The 19,160-nt window shown below is 55.0% G+C and overlaps 1 protein-coding gene across 2 annotated transcripts; it reads right to left on the bottom strand.

The window, feature by feature from the left end:
* Positions 1 to 2,033: 2,033 nt before the first annotated feature.
* Positions 2,034 to 6,932, bottom strand: LOC119150236. 2 transcript variants are annotated; one of them, XM_037392588.1, is made up of 5 exons: positions 6,749 to 6,932; positions 5,938 to 6,002; positions 5,184 to 5,335; positions 4,950 to 5,102; positions 2,034 to 2,610 (listed from the first exon to the last, which is right to left on the bottom strand). In XM_037392588.1, exons 1-5 carry the CDS (start codon positions 6,758 to 6,760, stop codon positions 2,291 to 2,293), a joined length of 702 nt encoding a protein of 233 aa, XP_037248485.1. In that variant the 5' UTR covers positions 6,761 to 6,932; the 3' UTR covers positions 2,034 to 2,290. The 2 variants fall into 2 exon arrangements, with proteins under 2 accessions (XP_037248485.1, XP_037248484.1); XM_037392587.1 differs by having other exon boundaries at positions 4,950 to 5,335.
* Positions 6,933 to 19,160: the final 12,228 nt, after the last annotated feature.

The raw sequence follows: 19,160 nt of genomic DNA, 5'->3' as shown, positions 1-19,160 counted from the left end.
GTGTCACCCCTTCCTTCAGTACGTTGCGAAGGAGAGGAGCTAAGCATCCAGCTCCTGACGCTTTCCAGCAGCTACACAAAGGACGTGATCAGACTTGAGGAAACCTCTTAAAATGGGACAAAACGCGCTGAGGCTGTGGAAAGGAGTGGGGTGCACTGGTTTCACAATGAGCCAGGGGACGGCAGCTCAGGAGGCTTACGGAAGGCGAGTTGGTGCCTTTAGCTCGCTCCCGGATGGCACTGCGGGCTCGGGGAGATACCACAGCCTTTGCTGAGCTGCTGAGCGTCACAGGAGCTGGCTTCCCACACAGGAGCACAGCGTGGGGCTCGGCTGGCTCCTGGAAACACTGAAAAGTCAGCTGAGGCATCAACGTACTCATTAGTTGCTTGGCTTTGGACATAAACCTTACTTTACTGGGAGAATGCAGTTTGCAACCTGGAGAGGCCCTGAGCCAAGGAGGGAAGGGAGGAGATCGTGGCCGGCCAAATCCAAGGGCAAGGCAAGGACAGTATTATTTTAGCCCCTACTGCTTTTCTTTGACCTCAGCAGGGAAACAAGCACACTCTGCACAAACCCATTAATGGTTTCCTTCTCTTTACAATGGAAAATTACACACACTTATCTGCCTCCTAGGGAGACGTTTGCATTTAATTCTCTGCTATTTGCAAAATACTTTGAAAACCACACACAGAAAACGGTCGGTAAGAGCTGATTGTTCCATGTGTGTCAAAGGAAGCAGCAACCAGGATGTCTTTGGGAGACCTATTTTTACCTGACCTTATGGGTACCCAAACCTGGATGGCACTAAACAGCACTGAAGTGAGTTGCTGTTGGGGGAGTGGGCGCAGGGAGGTGTTTGTTCCACTTTGCACATCTCCACAGGCAGGAGGGCCCCTGCAGCATCAATTAATTTGGATGAGCCCGTTACTGGAGAGCCACAGTCACCCCTCGCCAGAGGGGCACCGCTGCTGCCAGCCAAGCACTGGGGATGCTCGCTCCTGTATCGTGGCAGTACCAGTAACATGCTCTCACCTGGTTTTGCACAAAAGTGGCATTTATAATGCCCAGATTTGTACTGCAGCCCCTTCCCTTAGCACATCCCCCTCCATGCTGCAAATGTTGCTTCTCCCATGAGTCAACAGCTGAGATACAGAAATTGCTTGCTTTGGGGGGGAAAGGATGGAAAAAGAGTTACTTTAGGGAAATCGCCGAGATCTCTCTCCTCCACCAGCATCCTTGCCACCTACCCCCAAGGACATGCGCAAGGACTGTGCCAGCCCCTTTTAAGCTCACCCCAGAGATCAAAGGCTGAGCCGGGCACACGGTCGCACCAGCTGCTCCGCGCAGCCCCCGCAGCACATCTTGGCCATAGCTGGCCAGAGAGTGCAAAGGGACCAGCCGCAAGCTGCTCTAACTGGCCCCGTTTCAGCCGGTGACCCCCAGCTCCAGCTGTGCCCCACATCTGGCAGCCACGGGGCACAGCTCTGCAGCAGCAGCCGCCCTTGCTGAGCTTTAGGCGGCAGACAGCGCCCTCCAGCGGGGCATCGGCGCCACGCCACCCACGCACCTTCCCCGGCGGAGGGGGAAAAGGTAATTCAGATTTTAAAAGCCCTGAACGACACAAACAGAGGTGACCAGCCGGAGACACAGGTGGGCTTCCCTGCCAGCGGGAGGATTGGCTCGGTGGCAGTCACAGCCAGCATCTCAGCAACCAGAATTCACGCAAGCGCCAAAACTGGTGTCCCCATCATTCAGGGACAGAGGACGCATGCACCATAACCTGGTTAGGAGTCTCCCCAAAACCTTAAGTCAAGCTCCAGGGCTGTTTCTCAGCCAGGCTGGAAGAAGCACACACACACACCCCCACCTCAGATCCTCAGGTCATGCCTGGGCTTCCCCTAGACCTCTGCCTTAGGGGCAGGGAAAAGGAGGCAGCACTGAGCACAGATGCAGAATAATTTTTAATTTCTTAAATTAAGCACCAAAATATCTTATTTCCTTTTCTCCTTAAAAACAGTGTTTAATTTCCACGTGTGACAGTTCTGCACAGCTCTTGAGCAGGGCAAGCCCACAGATGTACAGTGGTGTGGAGCAAGCACTTTGTTTCCCAAGCTGAGCAAGTATTTAAAAAAAAAACGTTACAAAATGAGGAAGACTGCGGTGGGGTGTTCATAGTCTGTAAAAGACACCAGAAGGGTTTGCACAGCCAGTGGCTCGTGTGAGCCAGGGAAGGCAGGAGCAGCTGTGCAGGCCACTGGGGCCACAGGGGGTTGGGGGAGCCCAGGACCCCTCAGAGTGGGGGGGACTGCTCCAGGAAAACCCGGTAGGCCTGGCCAGGGTGGGCCCGGGCAGCCCACAGCCACTCAGGGGGCCTGGCCCGCAGCTTCAGCTGGAAGGGGTCGAGGCGCAGGCACTCCCCCAGGTCGTGCAGCTCCATCGCTGGCTCCTCCGCAGCCCCCACCGGTGGCTCCTCGGGGCTGGGGGTCCTCCTGGGGCACCACCCCCACCTGGGCATCCTGCACAGGGCACCAGCAGCCACCAGCATTGCCAGGGCGGCCGCGATGGCTGCTCCCACCAGGATGTCAGCATGCCGAAGGAAGAAGCTGATCCCTGCAAAAGAAGGGCCATGGCCTCATCCTGCTTGCTCCAGTGGCCCTCACTGTGCTTCAGGTCCTCCACATCATGACCACAGTGCTTGGGGGCAAGACCTGGAGCTGTGAGTAATCCTCCAGGAGGAGCAACATCCCCCCTGCTGCCCTCCAGAAACCCTTACTGTCATCTCCAGGGCAGAGCATCCCTCCCAAAGCTCCATCCTGAAGAAATATTTAGACCAGGAGCCAGCCTGAAGGGGCAGCACAGGGCTGGTGCTACTCCAGCAGAGCAAAGCCATCGCCAAGCTATGTGCAGCTACACAGAAACTAGAAGACCTACCACCATTCCCATGCAGACCTGAAGGGACCTTCTCCTTGCCCCAAGGGACAAATATGCATTATATGTATCTGGATATATCCAGCTGAACCTGGAGAGGCTTAGACTGCAGAACTGGGTAATGAATTTGGAGGTGGGAGGATGGACAAGAAATACGACTTGGCTGCAAGCTCACATTCAGGTTTAAGCCACTTCCAGTGCTGTGGGGATGAGAAGTCATTTTGGTAAAGTGGCAGCAGTGTTTTGAGTACATATTGCAGAATATTGCTGTTTTCCAGGCTGGGAGGCCCCGCTACTCTGCAAGACTGGATTAGCCAGCCCTGGTTATAGCCAAGCACCGCACACTATCTGCTTTAGCCTCATGGCAAATACATCAGGGGAGCACTGGGGTAAACACCAGGAACAGCAATGTCTTTCTCACCAAGACCTGCAGCGTGACAGGAGACCACAGGGCGCTCCGAGGTGTGACCATGTCTGCTGATCACATCGGCTACAGCAGAGGGAACTCATAAATCGCCCTCGGCCACACTCTGCTTACAGCAACGAGCTGCCAGCAGCCAAGGCCAGAAGACGCAGAAGGTCTGGAGGAATAAAGGCTCACGTGTGCCAAGCTGTAACCCTGATGCAAAGGCAGCAGAGTGGGGAAAGGGAGGCTAAGCCTCGCGGGGAGGCTATACTTGGAAGTGCCAATGCAGCCAGCAAGCAGAGCATGGCAGCACCCACCACAGGCTGTTACCAGTATTTAAACACCTGTTAAATACTCCAGGCTAAGCTGCAGATCCAGATCCTGGCTGTCACGTTGACTCACCACTCCAAGGAAATGTGAGCTTTACCAAGAGTTTCCATTCACAGCCTCCCTCAAGCAGGGAGAGGGAAACACGGAGGGGTTGAGGTGGGAAGGGACTCCTGGGGGTCATCTGGGCCAACCCCTGCTCAAGCAGGGCCACCTACAGCCAGTTGCCCAGGACCATAGCTAGACAGTTTTTAATATCTCCAAGGATGGAGACTCCACAACCTCCCTGGGCAACCCGTGCCAGTGCCCAGTCACATTCACAGTAAAAAAAAAAAGGGGGGGGGGGGAAAGCATGTTCCCTGATGTTCAGAGGGAACCTCCTGTGTTTCACTTTGTGCCCACTGCCTCTGGTCCTGTCCCAGGGCACCACTGAGAAAAGCCTGGCTCTGTCTTCTGTCCTCCCTCCCTTCAGGTATTTACATATATTGCTAAGATCCCCCCAGAGCTTTCTCTTCTCTAGGCTAAACAGTCCCAGCCCTCTCAGCCTTCCTCAGAGAGATGCTCCAGTCCCTTCCTCATCTTTGTGGCCCCTCACTGGACTCTCTCCAGCTTGTCCACGTCTCTCTCATTCTGCAGAGCCCAGGAGCAGCAGCAGTCCCTACAGCTTCAGGCACCGCTCAGGAGAGCCCTTGGGAGCACAGATGTCACCCCGAGCTGCACCCAAGGAGCAGCTCCACTTGACCCTGACACCATTGAGCGATGCAGGCTACCCCTCGGCTGCCCATCGAGGCTGACCTCTGAAAGCCAATGCTGTTGGAGTCTGGGAAAGGCTGTTACTCCTTCGAGTACGAGGCTCTCGTTAGATGCCTACACTGCCTAAACCTCACTCTTCCTCCCTCCCCTCAGTTTCCAAAAGGATCACATTTGCCTCCAAGTCTGCTCATATCCAAGCACAACTCCCAGAGAAGAGTTCCTAATGCCAAAGGAGGAAGCCTAAGGGGACAACCAGCTGGGAATTGCCTTGCAAAGATATTGTGCATCCTCCCCACACCAGGCCAGGCATCTAAAGCCACCATGCCAGCAGCAGTGCCATTTTTAAGTATCACATGCAGCACGCGCTGGCAAAGGCACAGCTGGTGGGACCCCCCTCAAGGGGAGAGCCCCTTACCCTGATGCGCTCACTCTGGGTTGCACATGGCAAGAGTGATGCTGCACAAATTACTCGCCCATGAACACGAGAAAAACACCCAGCCACAGGAGAAAGCAGAGCTGCTACTTCATCCTTTACCTGATCGGGGAGAGAGGACGCAGAGGGTGCCAGACTTGGTGGGAGAACGATCTTCGTAGTCCTTTTTGCAGCGGCAGAGGTACGTGCCCACGCCGTTGAAGCACTCCGCCCCCTCCCCGCAGAGGCCAGCCCCAACGCTGCACTCGTTCACATCTGTAACGAGAATAGACACCCTGAGCCGAGCCAGGCTTGGCATAAAAGGCTTTATAGCCCAGAGAAACGTGAAATTCCCACCTTCAACAAACAGCGAAACAAGCTGCAGCTTCTCTGCTCCTACCAAGGTGCCAAGCATCTCCTCCAGCTGGGAGTGCAGGAGCAGGGACATGTTCCTCTCCTCTGGCTTCAGGTGCAGCCAGAAGGTGAGCAGCAGGTTGGCTTCGCTTGTCCTGCAGGCAGGGAGAGCCCAGGGTGAGGTGGGGGAAGCATCCCCACCAGCCCGGCTCTGAAAGCCCATTTAGAACTTCCACCTACCCACCTTGCACCGCGGTGCCACACGCTCTCGCAGAGATTGTTTGGGACAAAAGGCAGCTCTGCACTTGGAGCGAGGGAAAAAGGAAAGCCTGGTAATGGCTCCTCACTTGGAGCTGGGCTGAAGTGACCAGATGTTGGTGTAAAGCTAACCGTAGGGGCAGGCTGCAGCCCCGGGTCAGCCTCAGCACGCTGCGGCAGGGACTTTGCTGACGGCTCCTAGCTTTCTCCAGCAGACACCATGGCAGGCATGAGGATTCTCATTTTCTCCAGAGTTTAAATCCATCTTAGATCTATAAAGGCCCCAGCTAGCACTAATCAAATTTCACCACCTTTCCTCTAGAAATATTTTTATTATTACTTTGTTTTTACTTCCAGGACAAGTTACAGATTACAGGAGAGAAGCAAAGCTGGGTCTCTGCCTGGGGAAGAGGAATGAGGAGCCAAGCCACTGCTATCCAAGAAACACTACAGGTTATAATAATCACCTTCCAAGCCAGCAGCGCAGCAGTAACCCTACCTTTTGATTTCCTTGAACTTTATTTCATTGACTCTGTTGGCTGAAAGTTTCAGGTTCTCCTGGATCTGCAAAGGAATGGAATGACCAGTGCCAATTTGATGTTTGATGGGCAGGAGTATGACAGGGAACAGGTTTTTTTCCCCTCAAACCTACATCCCCACCTTGCTCTTCCCCATCACAAGCCACTTGGGATGCATTAGATGCCCCATAGCCCACCACCCTGAGCCTTTTCCCTAGGAGAATACTAATTGTTCCTGCCTGCTTAGCTTCAGCTCAACCCCTACAACCACACAAGGTAATTTGGGAAAAGGAAAGGCAATAGTAGCCCCAGGTTAAGTGTCTGGGTGCTGAAGCATCGCAGAGCAGCAGTGGGTGGATGGGTGGACAGCTGCTTTCCAGGGTAGGCAGCAGGCCGGACCCTGTACCTGCTCCAGTTTGTGTCCTAGAAAGCAGTTTAGGTGCAGCCCTGAAAGCACGTGCTCACACGCTTGCCCTCTTTCAGGCTTCAGCTACAAGCTGCCCCATTTCTAGAGGCGGGTTACAGCCCTTGGTTGGTTGCAGTGCTTTTCTGCTGCCTTGCAATGACCCGGTGCTATGAAGGGCTGCAGCAGCTAAATGCCAGCCACTGCAGCCAGGCACCCTGCCAGGGCATCAGCACTCGCCTCAGATGATGGTCAGCACAAGCAACTCAGATGCTGGTTCATCATGTGGCTTTAACAGAAAATGCCTGGAATGAAGGGCGCAGCCTCTTCTAGTTGCAGATTTAGGACATCACGTTTGTTTTTCTCCCCCTCCCCATGCCCGGACTTACATGGTTCTTCATAAGTTCAAGACGACTCTTTTGGAGCTCACTTCCACCACGAGGAATCCAGTCCTTGGGTTTGATTTCAATAGTTACTTCAAACAGCACATCTACCAGAAAACACAAGATCCTAGCATGTTTAAGTCCACATAACACAAACAGGCTCCTTAAATGACTTGGTCCTTCAACACCAACACAGCAGCTCCACAGGGACACGCTCGTGTAAGCCAGTGCCACGTGGGAATTGCCAGAGGTTGCGCATCAGGTAGAGCAAGTTGTTGAGTAACAGGTGAAAACAAACCTTAGCTAATATGCTCTGTGCCAAATACCAGAATTGATCTTTCAGCAAAAGAGCATCCAAAGCACTAATGTGTATCCGATCACATTCACATTTCTTCAGCCATTACCTTTCCCAAAGGTATCGTAATTTGTGATGGAGTCTAAAAGCCCATTTCTCACACGTCTCTGGATCAGCCTAGAAAAACTGCTGTGGTCTGGCTGAATCCAGGCTGGCACAGATTTGCCAGTCTGCTGTTTAAAGCCTATTTACTCAGCAATATTTCTCCTGTTCAAAGCTCAGGCTCCTTCTGTATTGACTCCTTTTTGCAAGCTGTTTCTGCAGCTTGCACTCCCACATAAGCCAGGTATTGTGCTGCTTACTTGCTAATGCTCCCACAAGGGGGGTTTGCTCTGCTCCCCTCCCCCTCCCCCAACGTCTGAGGAACAGCACTCCTCCAGGTTTCTGATCCAGGTAGTCACGAGACCTACTGACATATGTTGGAGGAGTTGAGGCTCATTCACATTAGAAAACTCTTTAAACAGACAAGTAATGCTTGAACTCAAACAAGCCAGGATTTACGTCAGGTTTAGCATGTGAACTGGAGTTTCTCCAGGGTAAGTACAGGGTAATTGGCCAAAGTACAACTGTGGGATTGCAGCAATATCTTACAAATAAAAACCTTCAAAGTGGTTTCTGCTCAGAAGCACCCTCCACCGCTTTCTAAATTTAACGAGCAGGTGATGCCCACGCACAGCTCACTACCAGCACACTGGACTTAGGACAGTGTTACAAGACACACTTCACTCTATGCATCACTCACCTCCGGGATGGTGCTGGGATGGCAGCACAGTGTCATTCTCCAGAGATGCCAGGACAGAAACCAGATCTGTCAGAGCAAGGGAAAGAACCAGGCTGTAACCCTCAGCATGCCAGTAAGGGGGAAAAAGTACGTTAGGTCCATGTCACTTGGAGAGAAGAGTGCCATGTGCCAGCTCCTTCCCATATTTCTTATGCTGAAATTAAATGTCAGGCTCTAAATACAGCCTACCGTTCTCTACAGGGGGAAGTGCTCTTTAGAAATAGAGCACCCCAATAAACCTCTGATCCATTTCTGGAATGGATGAAATATGACCCCTGTGAAGCCACCAGAGCTCCTACAACCAGCAGAGCTGCCTCGGACCCCAACAGAGCAAAGCAGTTTGACTATCAGATGCCAGCAAAAGGGCTAAATAAACTCTTGCCCACATCTACAACGAAGGGGCCAAGAACAATTTGCAAGGGAGGAAAGACCAATTGAGAACATCTGCTACCTTCACACAGAAATTGATGTGTGTCAGTGGTTAAATATTTCTGTGAAAGAAGTCTACCATCAACTCCTATTCTTTCTTAGTAGAAGAAAACCTGGTTTTTCCCCTCCTCCCTCTAATTCTGGAGCTCAGACTCAGTTGTCCTGGGTAGGAGCACCATGCCAGGCTGCAGCCATAGGAATCAATGCAAGCCAGAGCTGGTTAAAGCAAAGGTGAACATTTGCAGTCTGCATATAAAATCTTAGCTGAGAGGCTGGCTCCTCCATGGGTAATTCAAAGCACTTGGATTAGAAACCAGCCTGTCCCTGTTAAGAGGGATATCATCCCACAGATGCCTGTTTTACAACAGATAATCCTATACTTGCTCAGCTACCACCTTCCTTGGATACAGGAGGAGTCAAGAGTGCTACCACATGGACTGACTGAAGGTGACAGCCGTGTCTATAAATAAAACCTCTCGAGAGCGCTGCAATATTAGAGGTGGATAGTGCAGAGTCAGGCATCAGTTCAGCCACAAATAACCCAAAAACCACCTTACCAAAGAGCTCGGCAGTCCTTTCTCCCCCAGACACTGGATCTCCAGCTGTCACCCCAGGAGAGGAGTATGGAGAAGGTTTTGTACTCATGTTTAGTGGTGGCTCTTCCAGCACCAGTACCTGCGTGCTACATGCAGCAGCAACCACTTCAGACAGGCTGCTGCTGGCCTGGTCCAGGCTGGGTGGTCTGGCAGAGACACCTACACTGCTGCTGGCCACTTCTGAGGAAGAGGCACCCACCGAGCATCTCGGAGCTATGGTCACCAGAGCAGGCACCGGCTCTGCAGCGCCCTTTGCAATCTCCAAAGCAGATGGCCCAGCTTTACGCCCAGCATCTTGCCTGGCTGGAGCTGGCTCCACCAACACATCATCTCTGGTGTCTCTGCCCTCAGTGCAGCCACCCTTAAGGCTCCTTTCCAGCTTGGTCTCATCCTGCAGCTGACCGTGCTCGCTCGGGTTAGCACTAGACAGAGCATCCTCCCTGGGATGGGGAGGGTGCTGGGCCCCTTCGCCTGGGCTCACAAGCTCAGCAGGTGCAGCTGAAGGGCCCGGAGAGGCTCTTGGCACAGACACCAAGCCTTTTGTTCCTGCTGTCCTCCAGCCTGCTTCTTTAGAGGTCTCCTGGACGGGCTCTTGAGGAGCTATGGTACCGTTTGAAAAGCCCACAGTTTCAGAGGCTCTGAATACATAATACTGTCCTCTAAAATGTCTGTATCGATGGCTTAGGGAACCGCTCCCTGACAGAAACAACACGTGGACGGCGGTAGCTTGTGTAGCAAAGATCAGAGTGCCTTGGTTGTGACAGGCGTACACCACCTTGGTTTCCACACTTGATGAGACCCCCTGGAAGATGATCTTGTCCTGGTTCTTGCTGCAGCCATCGCTCCCCTGGAATCCCTGGACATAGATGACAATGTGCTTCTGGGGGCCTGCCCAGATGGTCCAGTTGCACCAGATGTTGGTTTGGATGTCAGCATGCAGCGGCAGGTAGAACAGCCCAGAGCCCTCCTGAAGGACACGGTGGCAGCTCCTGACGGGGAGGTATTCCACTGCCCAAGGGGGTCCCAGCTCTGACACAGCAGGAGCACAGAACAGAAACATGGCCAGCGGTTACTGTGTGCGCCAGGACACGGACATCGCGCTTCCAGGGGCGCAGATTGCCACCGAGGCGGCCCCATTTCAGACCCTCTCCCCCTACAAGGTTGCTCCAGCCCCTGGGGCCGCGTCCCAGCTCTGCAGCAGGAGCTGAGCCTGGGCCCCCGCAGCTGGTCGGCGAGGGTCCGGCTGCCGCAGCCCCCCACCTTCAGCAGCCTGAACAACTCGTCCTTGCTTCCAGCAGAGGTTTGGCCAACGATGCCACTTGGAAGTCTTCTGCAGTGGGCATGCGTGGCCAGGGGTTGGTAGCAGGGGGCTACGGGGGGGGCTTCTGCCAGGAGCTGCCAGAAGCCCTCCAGTGCCCGGTGGAGCCCAGGCCAGCGGCTCCCAGCCGGGGCCAGTGCTGGCCACAGCCCAGCCCGGCAGCTACGGGGGCAGCGCGGGGATGTGCAGCAGCAGCCGCCAGAGAGGGGTAAGAACGTGCGAGCGCAACAGCCCTGCAGCCCCCAGGGCAGGGCAGGGGGATCCAGGCGCCGGAGGAGATTCCCCAGCAGCCCGGGATGAAGACCACGGGGAGGCAGGCTGTGCCCCCAGCCCGGGGGGGTTCGTGCCGGAGCAGCCCCCCCCAGCCCGGGCAGGACCCCCGGCAGGGGCAGGAGCGGCAGGGACCGCTGCGAGGGACCGACCCCAGCCCCATTCCGGGGGGAGGAACCGGGAGCGCAGCCGGGCCGGGGGGCGGGGAGCGCCGGGGGACGGCGGCTTCAGGTTCCCGCGTTCCGTTCCCACCCCCCTCCTCTGACTCCGATGGGAATAAATCAAACCGATAGTAATATCAATAAATTAAACTGATTTCCCCGGGGCGAGCCCGCTGTGCCCGTGCCGGTGATCGCTGAGCGCCCCCCCTGCCCCCCCCGGACCCACCAGCCTGTCGCTGCGTTTGCTCCCCTGCCCGGCTGAGGAGGGAGCGATGGGGCTTGGGGGGCACCCGCCACCCCACCAGCACCAACCCACCGCAGGTCCCCTCCCCAGAGGGCAGGTGGCTACTGCCAGGTGGGGACAGGTGGAAGACGCAGCCTCAGCCTGGCCCCACCAATGCTCCTGCCCTCTGAAGGTGGCTTACACCAAATACAAAGTGCTGCGAGACCTACCAGCATGTTCCTGCTGCTGCCCTCCCGGCAGGGTGTTTCTGGATACATCAGCAGGTTCCTGAGGCTTTCGTACTCTTGTCGGTGCTTCTCCCCACAGGGCTGTGGGAGGACCTGGCTGCACAGGAGTGGTGCTGGAGGAGGCATTTCTCTGCTCTCCTCCACCCAAGCAGAGAGCTTCTGTGGTTTTCTGCATTTTAAATCCCCTGAGATTGGAGTCTGAAGCCAGTTTGTTGCTCACAGCTGTGCCCTGATGCTGCACAGGCACCACCTGCTCCCCTCTCCTTGAAGGCAGCAAAGCTGTTGCCACCCCCAAGCCACTGCTCGCCCAGTCCTCAGGCCAAGGAAGCCCCACACCAAGCTTTGGGACAGTGATGGAGGTTGGGGAGGGACCCCTGGTCTTCAAACCCACAGGGGGTGAGGTTTCTCCTTGCCAGCCACCTGCCTCCCCCAGCACCAGCTTTTCCACCCCAGGACCAGGGCACCTGGGGGACCCATCTGTGCCCAGCTCAGAGGCTGCCGAGGGATGGCCAGGTGGTGCAGGGGGGACCATCTCCTGCCCTCCTGGGCTAGCTGGTGAGATGCCTGCCCTTTGCCCGAGACTGACAGGATCCAAAGCAGCTGGCAGAGAGGAGACCCCCTTGGACACAGGCTCCACTTCTGGATAAAGAGGTGCTTCAGGGATGAGACCAGCAGAGCCAAAGGCTACAGGGACAGGTGCTGTGCAGGAGACCACCAGTGCAGGGATTGCCTCTGTCCCTGGAGGGGACATGGCTGCAGGAGGATGCTCCGGCCCTGTTGGCGAAGGGGATGCAGCCAGCCCTGGCTGCACAGCTCCGTCACTGGGGTGGTGGCAGGTTTCTACAGCCAGGGAAGACACGTGAACTTTCTCAGCAAAGGGACACTTGTGTGCTTGGGCATTTTGGGGAAGGGTCCCCAGGTCTATAGGGGCTGACTGCAAGACGTGGCTGCTCTGGCCGTGCAAGTGAGGATGCTTTTGGAGGAAGTCCCATGGTGCTGTGGGATGCAGCGCTGCTTTCCCCCTGACAACTCTAAAACTTTCCAGGGGGGGAACATCCACGAGCTTTGTATATTGGAGGCCATTTGTTCCCAGCTTAGGCTGAGTCATGGACAAATCCCTAAAACTGCTTTTGCACCTCTGGCTTCTCTCGGGTAGCAGATGTGAGTGGTCCCTGTTTACCACTTCATATGGGCTGCTCAGGCTTGGCACCAGGCCCTCTGCAAGGCCATCAGCATCACCACTTGCTGTGCCATCAGCTGGGACACTCGACTGGGGATGGCTTTCATCCTTCTCCAAGCTGACTATGCCAAGCCCTCGGTACGTGATAGTGTCTGCGCTCTCTTTGCTTTCTCTTCTGCTGGGAGACAGAGACTGCAAGTGTGCAGCCAAGTCCAGGCAACATGAACGTGTTGGTTTAATAGCAAACTGTAGGTCACTCACATCTTTCAGCCTCGGGGTATGGTGCAGGGCAGACTGGCCGATCTCCAGAACCATGCTTGCTGGCTGCAAAAAAGGCTCTGCTACCTGCAAGGCACTGAGCAAAGCAGTTTCCAAAAGCACACTTGAAAGCCTGGAGGTATAACCAAAACCCACGGTGATGTGCCCACTCACAGAGAGACTCTGCCCCCAGGTACCCTCTGCCGCAGGGGGGAGAGTGCCCTCAGGCATTCCTCTGCCTCGAGCTTCCTCGCAGCAGCTCAGACCTCTTGGCACCTCAGCCCCCAGCACACAAGCAGCTTTTGTTTCCAGGAGCGGTGTTCTTGCACGTTCTCCTGGGACAAGCTCCACAGAACTTCCCACAGCCGTAGCGCCCAGCGTGATCTCTCTTCCTTGCACTAACTCACTGCTTTGCACTGTGGTCTTGCCAGGGCTCATGGTGCTACGTGTGCTTGCCAAGCCCAGCATGTCTCTAAGCTTTTCAGCGCATCCAGACTGAAAAATACTATCTTGCTTTGGAAGTTTTGGAGCAGGAGTTTCAGAAATCACATCATCTTTGGAGGAAGATTCACTTTCCTGGTCTTGAAAGATGTAGTACTTCCCTTTAAATTGCACATCTCTGCAGTTTGGCAGGTACCTCTTCAGCAACACAATGTGGACAGCCTGCGCAAAGGTGGCAAAAACATGTGTCTCCTTTTTCCAGCAAGCATAAACCACACTGTTTTCCGCCAGTGAAGAAACACCTTCAAACAGGATTTTGTCGTCATTTTTGTTGCAGCCCTCCTCAGTGATAAAGCCCTGAATATAAATTATTATATGCTTTCTGGAGCCCGCCCAGATTGTCCAGTTGCACCAAAAGTTTAGGGGAGTATCACCATGGTACACTGGAGGAGAAAACTCCCCAGACTTGTCTTTCAGGACCCTGTGGCATCTTCTTATAGGCACGTATGCCAATATCCAAGGGGACTCTGGCTCTGCAAGACAAGCAACAATAACCAAGTTTTCTTCCACCCCCACTTCCCGGAAAGAGTTGTAGTCCTTATTTCCAGCAATTATTTCCCAGGTCACTCATCTCCTCGCTTTGCTTCCTCCCGCTCCCATTTGCCAAGCAACCTGCAAATCCATCAGTAGGAGAACATGCAACTGACCCCACATCAGGTCCTGGAGTCAAGGGGAGGGGGCCACCTGAACATGCACCCACCCACTAGCCTGGGGCGAGCCTGGAACTTCCATCCCATCCTGCTAGCGACCTACCCCAAACCTCCCCCCATGCCACTTCGGAAGGCTCGGAAAGCTGGAGGAGCCCTGGCCACCACCACCACCCCCTGTCCCGCAGGGAGCCGGGCTGTACCCCACAGCTACCACCCCAAAGTCAGGCACACCCCTGCTTTAAGCCCCCCTCAACCCAGCCACACAGCAGCACAGTGTCCCTGGCCCCGGGGCGCAGGTACCCACTGGCAGGGACAGGCTGTCCAGGACCAGAGCTAAAGGCCAGGGAACTGCCGCATCCGGACAAGTTACAGCAGCAGCGAGCACGCTGCTACGCTGGTTTTGGCACGTGGGCAGTATTTGTTGTTTGTACGCCTGCAGAGCAGGGAGGTAGAGCTCTCGTGAAGGAGTTTTCAACTCCTTGGCTTTAAAGGGCTCAGCCAAGCAAGAAGCCCTCCGAGCCTCGGCAGGATGAGCGGCACTAGCATCGCACCCGAGCCAATTCAGCCCTCACAGCAGGAAACACCTTTCCTTGGGCAGGAGGAAACCTGTGTTTTCCAGAAATGCTATCGCAAAGCTAGAAAAGCCACAAGCCAGCCATAGGTTTACCCTACAGGAGCACAGTTAAAGTTTGGATTGAACTTTTGCTACTTGTTTTAATTGCCACCTGACAGTGATTTGCTGCAGCACATTGCTCCTGCCTCCAGGGTCCTGCTGGGCAGCAGGGGTTTGGCAGCCACCAGACAGCGGTACGTGTCATCGCCCACGCTAGTGCCGATACCCCCCAGCACTGGGTGTCAGCCACATCCCCTTCCTTCCCCGTGCCACCCCAGGGCCAGGCTGGTGCTCCTGGCTTTCCACACCATAGCTTGAGCAACCAAATTCCAGGGAGGATTTATTCAGGCTAAAACAAGGAGGCTGGTCTGAGAATCAATTCTTACCTGGTTTAACCTTCTGATATTCCTCAGAGGATCCACATGCCTATAAAGAAAAGTTATTGCAGAGCAGAGTACCACTGCCCATGCCTGTAACACCACTCAACGTGATCCCAACCCAATCCTGATGGTGAGGCAGCACCAAATCCACCATGTCCTGGTGGCCTGGGGTTTTGCCTGCACCTGGACCAAGCCCCTAGGCCACCTCATTTTTTTTTCTATGCAATAGCAAATATTCACCCCTCCCTACCTGAAAAGCATTGCCTGATTTATGCTGTTAGACCACAACCAGTACAAAAACACCCCCAAACCCCAGCAAGCAAAGCCCAGATGTGCTTTAGTCCATAAGGGCCATGCAGAGGAGAGATTTGTAAGCACGCAGGCTGCTGTGCCAGGGAAGAGAGTTTCCGATAGGGAACAAAGTCCTGCTTCCCATCACTCACCCCCAGGGCAGCACCAGCAGCATCACAGCCAGCAGCATCACAGCGGGACCTCAGCATCACCCCAGGAGCCCTCCTGCCAGTGGCCAGCTCCTGTGCCCACAGCAGCAGGAGCAGGGCCAGAAACATCAAGGAGAGTGAAGGCTTCATGGTGGAGGTTTATCAGAGGCACAACATTAAAATGAGACCAAAAAAACAAAAAGAAACACCTCTCCCTCCCCAAAACAATTTCCCAGGCAGAGCAAATGTGGAATCGCAACCTCTCCCAGCTCCTTTCCAAAACACATCCCTGCAGCAAAGAGCCTGGCTCAGGAGCCCACTCACTCATATACTGCCCTGCTACCCCTGTGACAGCAATTAGCTAATCAAGGAAACAGGGCCAGCTGCCACTCGTTAGGGACAGACCTGCTCTTTCAATCTGCTGTCCAGGATTCCTCCTTTCCTGGGTGTTTCAATGAGAAGGCATTATCCATTTACAACGTATAATGCTATAAACTGGAATTAAATGGTGCTGATACCCCAACCTGACCCAGAAGCAGAGCCCACGTTTCTTGTTATCTTAAGAAAAAAAAAAATAATTAATTCCTGAAAGGGACAAAACCCCACCCTAAAGTAAAAGCGAGTGTTTTCATCACAACATTTTAAGTGGCTCCTGCTGAAGGCTGTGATTCCCCCTGGGGCTGCACCATCCTGACACAGGACTGAGTGAAACAGGTGAAACTGCCTTGAAACAGAAGCAGCTCCTTGGTGAAGTATGGAAAGCAAATAGCCCAGGTGATGATGTATAAATTAATAGATGCTTAAAATTCTTTCAGCTGCAATAGTCTAACTTGTCATTAGGGGACAGGCAGATAAGGCAATTAGGCTGTTTGACATGCAGCTTTGACAATATTCCTTTTTAAATGTCAATCATCATGCAGCAAAATAAAATAAAAAAAATCCTTTTTTTCTTCTAAGTCATCACAGCTTGACAGGCTGACGGATGTTCAGGGACAAATACACTCATTTCTTCTGTGGGCTGAAACAGGCAGCGCATCAGAGAGTCCCAGCCGCCTGGGCTTTGCAGCGGCACTAGTGTGAGTGACTGCATCCCAGATCCCAAATGTTAAGCTTTTTCACCTACCCTGATGGCCAAAAGGCCAGTGAGAAGCTGTAATCCTTGTAGCAGCGCAAACCTCCTCCTCCCACGGCCACCTGTCTGTAGCTACGTGTGTCTAAAACGACCCCCAATTCCTTCTCGCTGCCCTATGGCAGGTGCGGGCAGACCTGCAGTCCCGCTCCGTGCTTCCCATGGAATCATACGCTCATCAAGGGTGGAAAAGACCTTTAAGATCATCGAGTCCAACCGTTCGCCCAGCACTGCCAAGGCCACCACTAACCCATGTCCCCAAGCACCGCACCTACGTGGTTTTCAAACACCCCTGGGACGGTGACTCAACCGCCTCCCTGTGCAGCCTGTTCCAGTGCTTGACCACCCTTCCAGTCAGGAAACTTTTCCTGATATCCAACCTAAGCCTCCCCCGGTGCAACGCAACCGGAGGCCGGTTCCCCTCATCCCTAGTGCCTGTTACCCGGGAGAAGAGCCCGACCCCCCTGCCTACAGCCCCCTGTCAGGCAGCTGTAGGGAGTGGGAAGGTCCCCCTGAGCCCCCTCCTCTCCAGAATAAACCCCCCCGCCGCCCCCCCCCAGCCCCTTCCCCAGCCCCTGCCCGGCTCTGGACACGCTCCAGCCCCTCCACGTCCCCCTGGCAGTGAGGGGCCCAGAGCTGAGCCCAGGGTTCGAGGGGCGGCCGCACCAGCGCCGAGCGCAGGGGACGGGCACTGCCCCGGCCCTGCTGGCCACGCTGTTCCGGGTACCAGCCAGGATGTGTTGGCCTTCTGGCCACCTGGGCACAGGGCCGGCCGTCAGCCAGCCCCCCCCAGGCCCTTTCCCCCGGGCAGCTCCCCAGCCCCCTGCCCCCAGCCCGCAGCGCTGCCTGGGGCCGCTGTGACCCCAGGGCAGGACCCGGCCCTTCTCCTGGCTGAACCTCGTACAAGTGGCCTCGGCCCACGGGCCCAGCCTGCCCAGCCCCCCCCGCAGAGCCCCCTGCCCTCGAGCGGATCAACGCTCCCCCCAGCTTGGTGTGGCCTGCACACGTGCGGGGGGCACACTCGATCCCCTGGCCCGGATCAGCGACGGACGTTGCAGAGGACGGGCCCCAGCCCGGAGCCCTGGGGACACCCCGTGAGCCCGGCGCCAGCGGGAGGTGACTCCGTTCCCCACCGCGCTCGGGGCCCGGCCGCCCAGCCAGCTTTGAACCCAGCGCAGCGCACCCCCGGCCCGGCCACGGGCAGCACCGCGGTGTCTCCAGGAGATGCCGTGGGGGACGGGCCAAAGGCTTTGCTGCGCTCCGGGCAGACACCAGCCACTGCCTTTCCCTCAGCCACTCGGCAGGTCACCGTGTCCTGGCAGGAGATCGGGTTCCTCAGGCAGGACCTGCCATTCACAAACCCGCGCTGGCTGGGCCTGACCCCCCGGCTGCCCTGCACGTGCCGCGTGATGGACGTGGGACCATCTGCTCCGTCAGCTTCCCTGGCACCCAGCTCAGGCTGACAGGCCTGTAGTTCCCCGGCTCCTCCTTCCAGCCCTTCCTGTAGACGGGCGTCCCACTGGCTGCCCCCCAGTCTGCTGGGACCTCCCCAGTTAGCTAGGGCTGCTGGTAAGTGATGGAGAGTGGCTTGGTGAGCTCCTCCGCCAGCTCCCTCAGTGCCCTCGGCGAATCCCATCTGGCCCCATAGACCTGTGCGTGTCCAAGTGGTGTAAACGGGCTTTGGCCTCATGAACATCAAACAGGGCCATGCGAACCCTGGAGGATAAGCGTCCAGGCTGGATGCCCTGCTGCAAAGCAGGGAGGTCCCCGAGGTACCGTCTGTTTTGTGAGGACAACAGGAGCATTTGCTTCGTTTTAGCTTAGTAGATGGTAGAGTGGAGATGGTGAAATAAATCATAAGGCCAAGTTTCTTTTTAATTTATTGACATGTAAGTATTTGAGTGAGGTATTTTAACATGTAGGGTTTTGTTGTTTGTTTGGTAGCTACTTTTTTGAGTTTTATGGTGAGTATTTTCACAAAAATATAAATTGTCCATTAGGATGTTTGGCCCTTCTGACTAAATCCTCGTGCTCAGCAGTTGCTGATTTTCTTACTTATCTTGGAGCCGCCTGGCCCAAGAGCATCTGTCGGTGGGAGCTGGTGGGCACGTCCCCACTGGCCCGTGCCGAGCTGCGCAGGCTGCACCACGGGGCCAAATCCTCAAATCGCGGTTTCAGCCTCTGCAGCTCCCGGGGTCTGTTTCTCGGACAGGGCTGAATCTCTCCCGGGATGAGCCGATGGACCGGACCCGACCCTTGGCAGCCGGGGTTGGCTGCAGCCGCCAGGAGGGGACACAGCCGCCTAGGGGACCACTGATTCGGGCAGGTCCACACAGGGATGGTCATCAAAATTAAGGCAATTCCAGCAAGCGCCCAAATTCCCCCCCAGGCAGCATGAGGTACCAGGAGCTGCCACTTACAACCGTTCTGCTGTCATTTCTAAGGCAGCATAAACTGGCTGAGAGCTTAGGATAGATAAATTTACCGTCTGCCTCCCTCTAGTGATTACACTGCTGCATGAAAAGAGAGGGAAAATCACGCTGGGCAACAGTTATCTTTATTTTCTTTCTTAGAAAATCGAAGTAACTGAACACTTCCCATTTTTCTGCTGCTTATTCATGATTCTCTTACACACCAAACGGGAAGAGCTAAAGGAGGCCGATAAATTCAGATTTCACTCATCACCTTGCTAACTAGAAATAACTGAGGTCCAAAACAAAGGGTAACGTGGATGGCAGGAAAATGCTGCTGCATAACCAACATTTTTTATCAAAGTTGAGAATATTTTTTAGGAAAAATGGTAATGTCACCGATAAGCTCTTTTTTTAACAGGTTTCAAAAGTATTGTTATTTTGTAGAGCACAGCAAGGCACCCAGCTAAATGCC

Source organism: Falco rusticolus, chromosome 6 (genome assembly GCF_015220075.1).
Source record: "Falco rusticolus isolate bFalRus1 chromosome 6, bFalRus1.pri, whole genome shotgun sequence".
Lineage (NCBI taxonomy): Eukaryota > Metazoa > Chordata > Aves > Falconiformes > Falconidae > Falco > Falco rusticolus.
The sequence above is the reverse complement of the archived record's forward strand: the minus strand, read 5'-3'. Positions and strand labels throughout refer to the sequence as shown.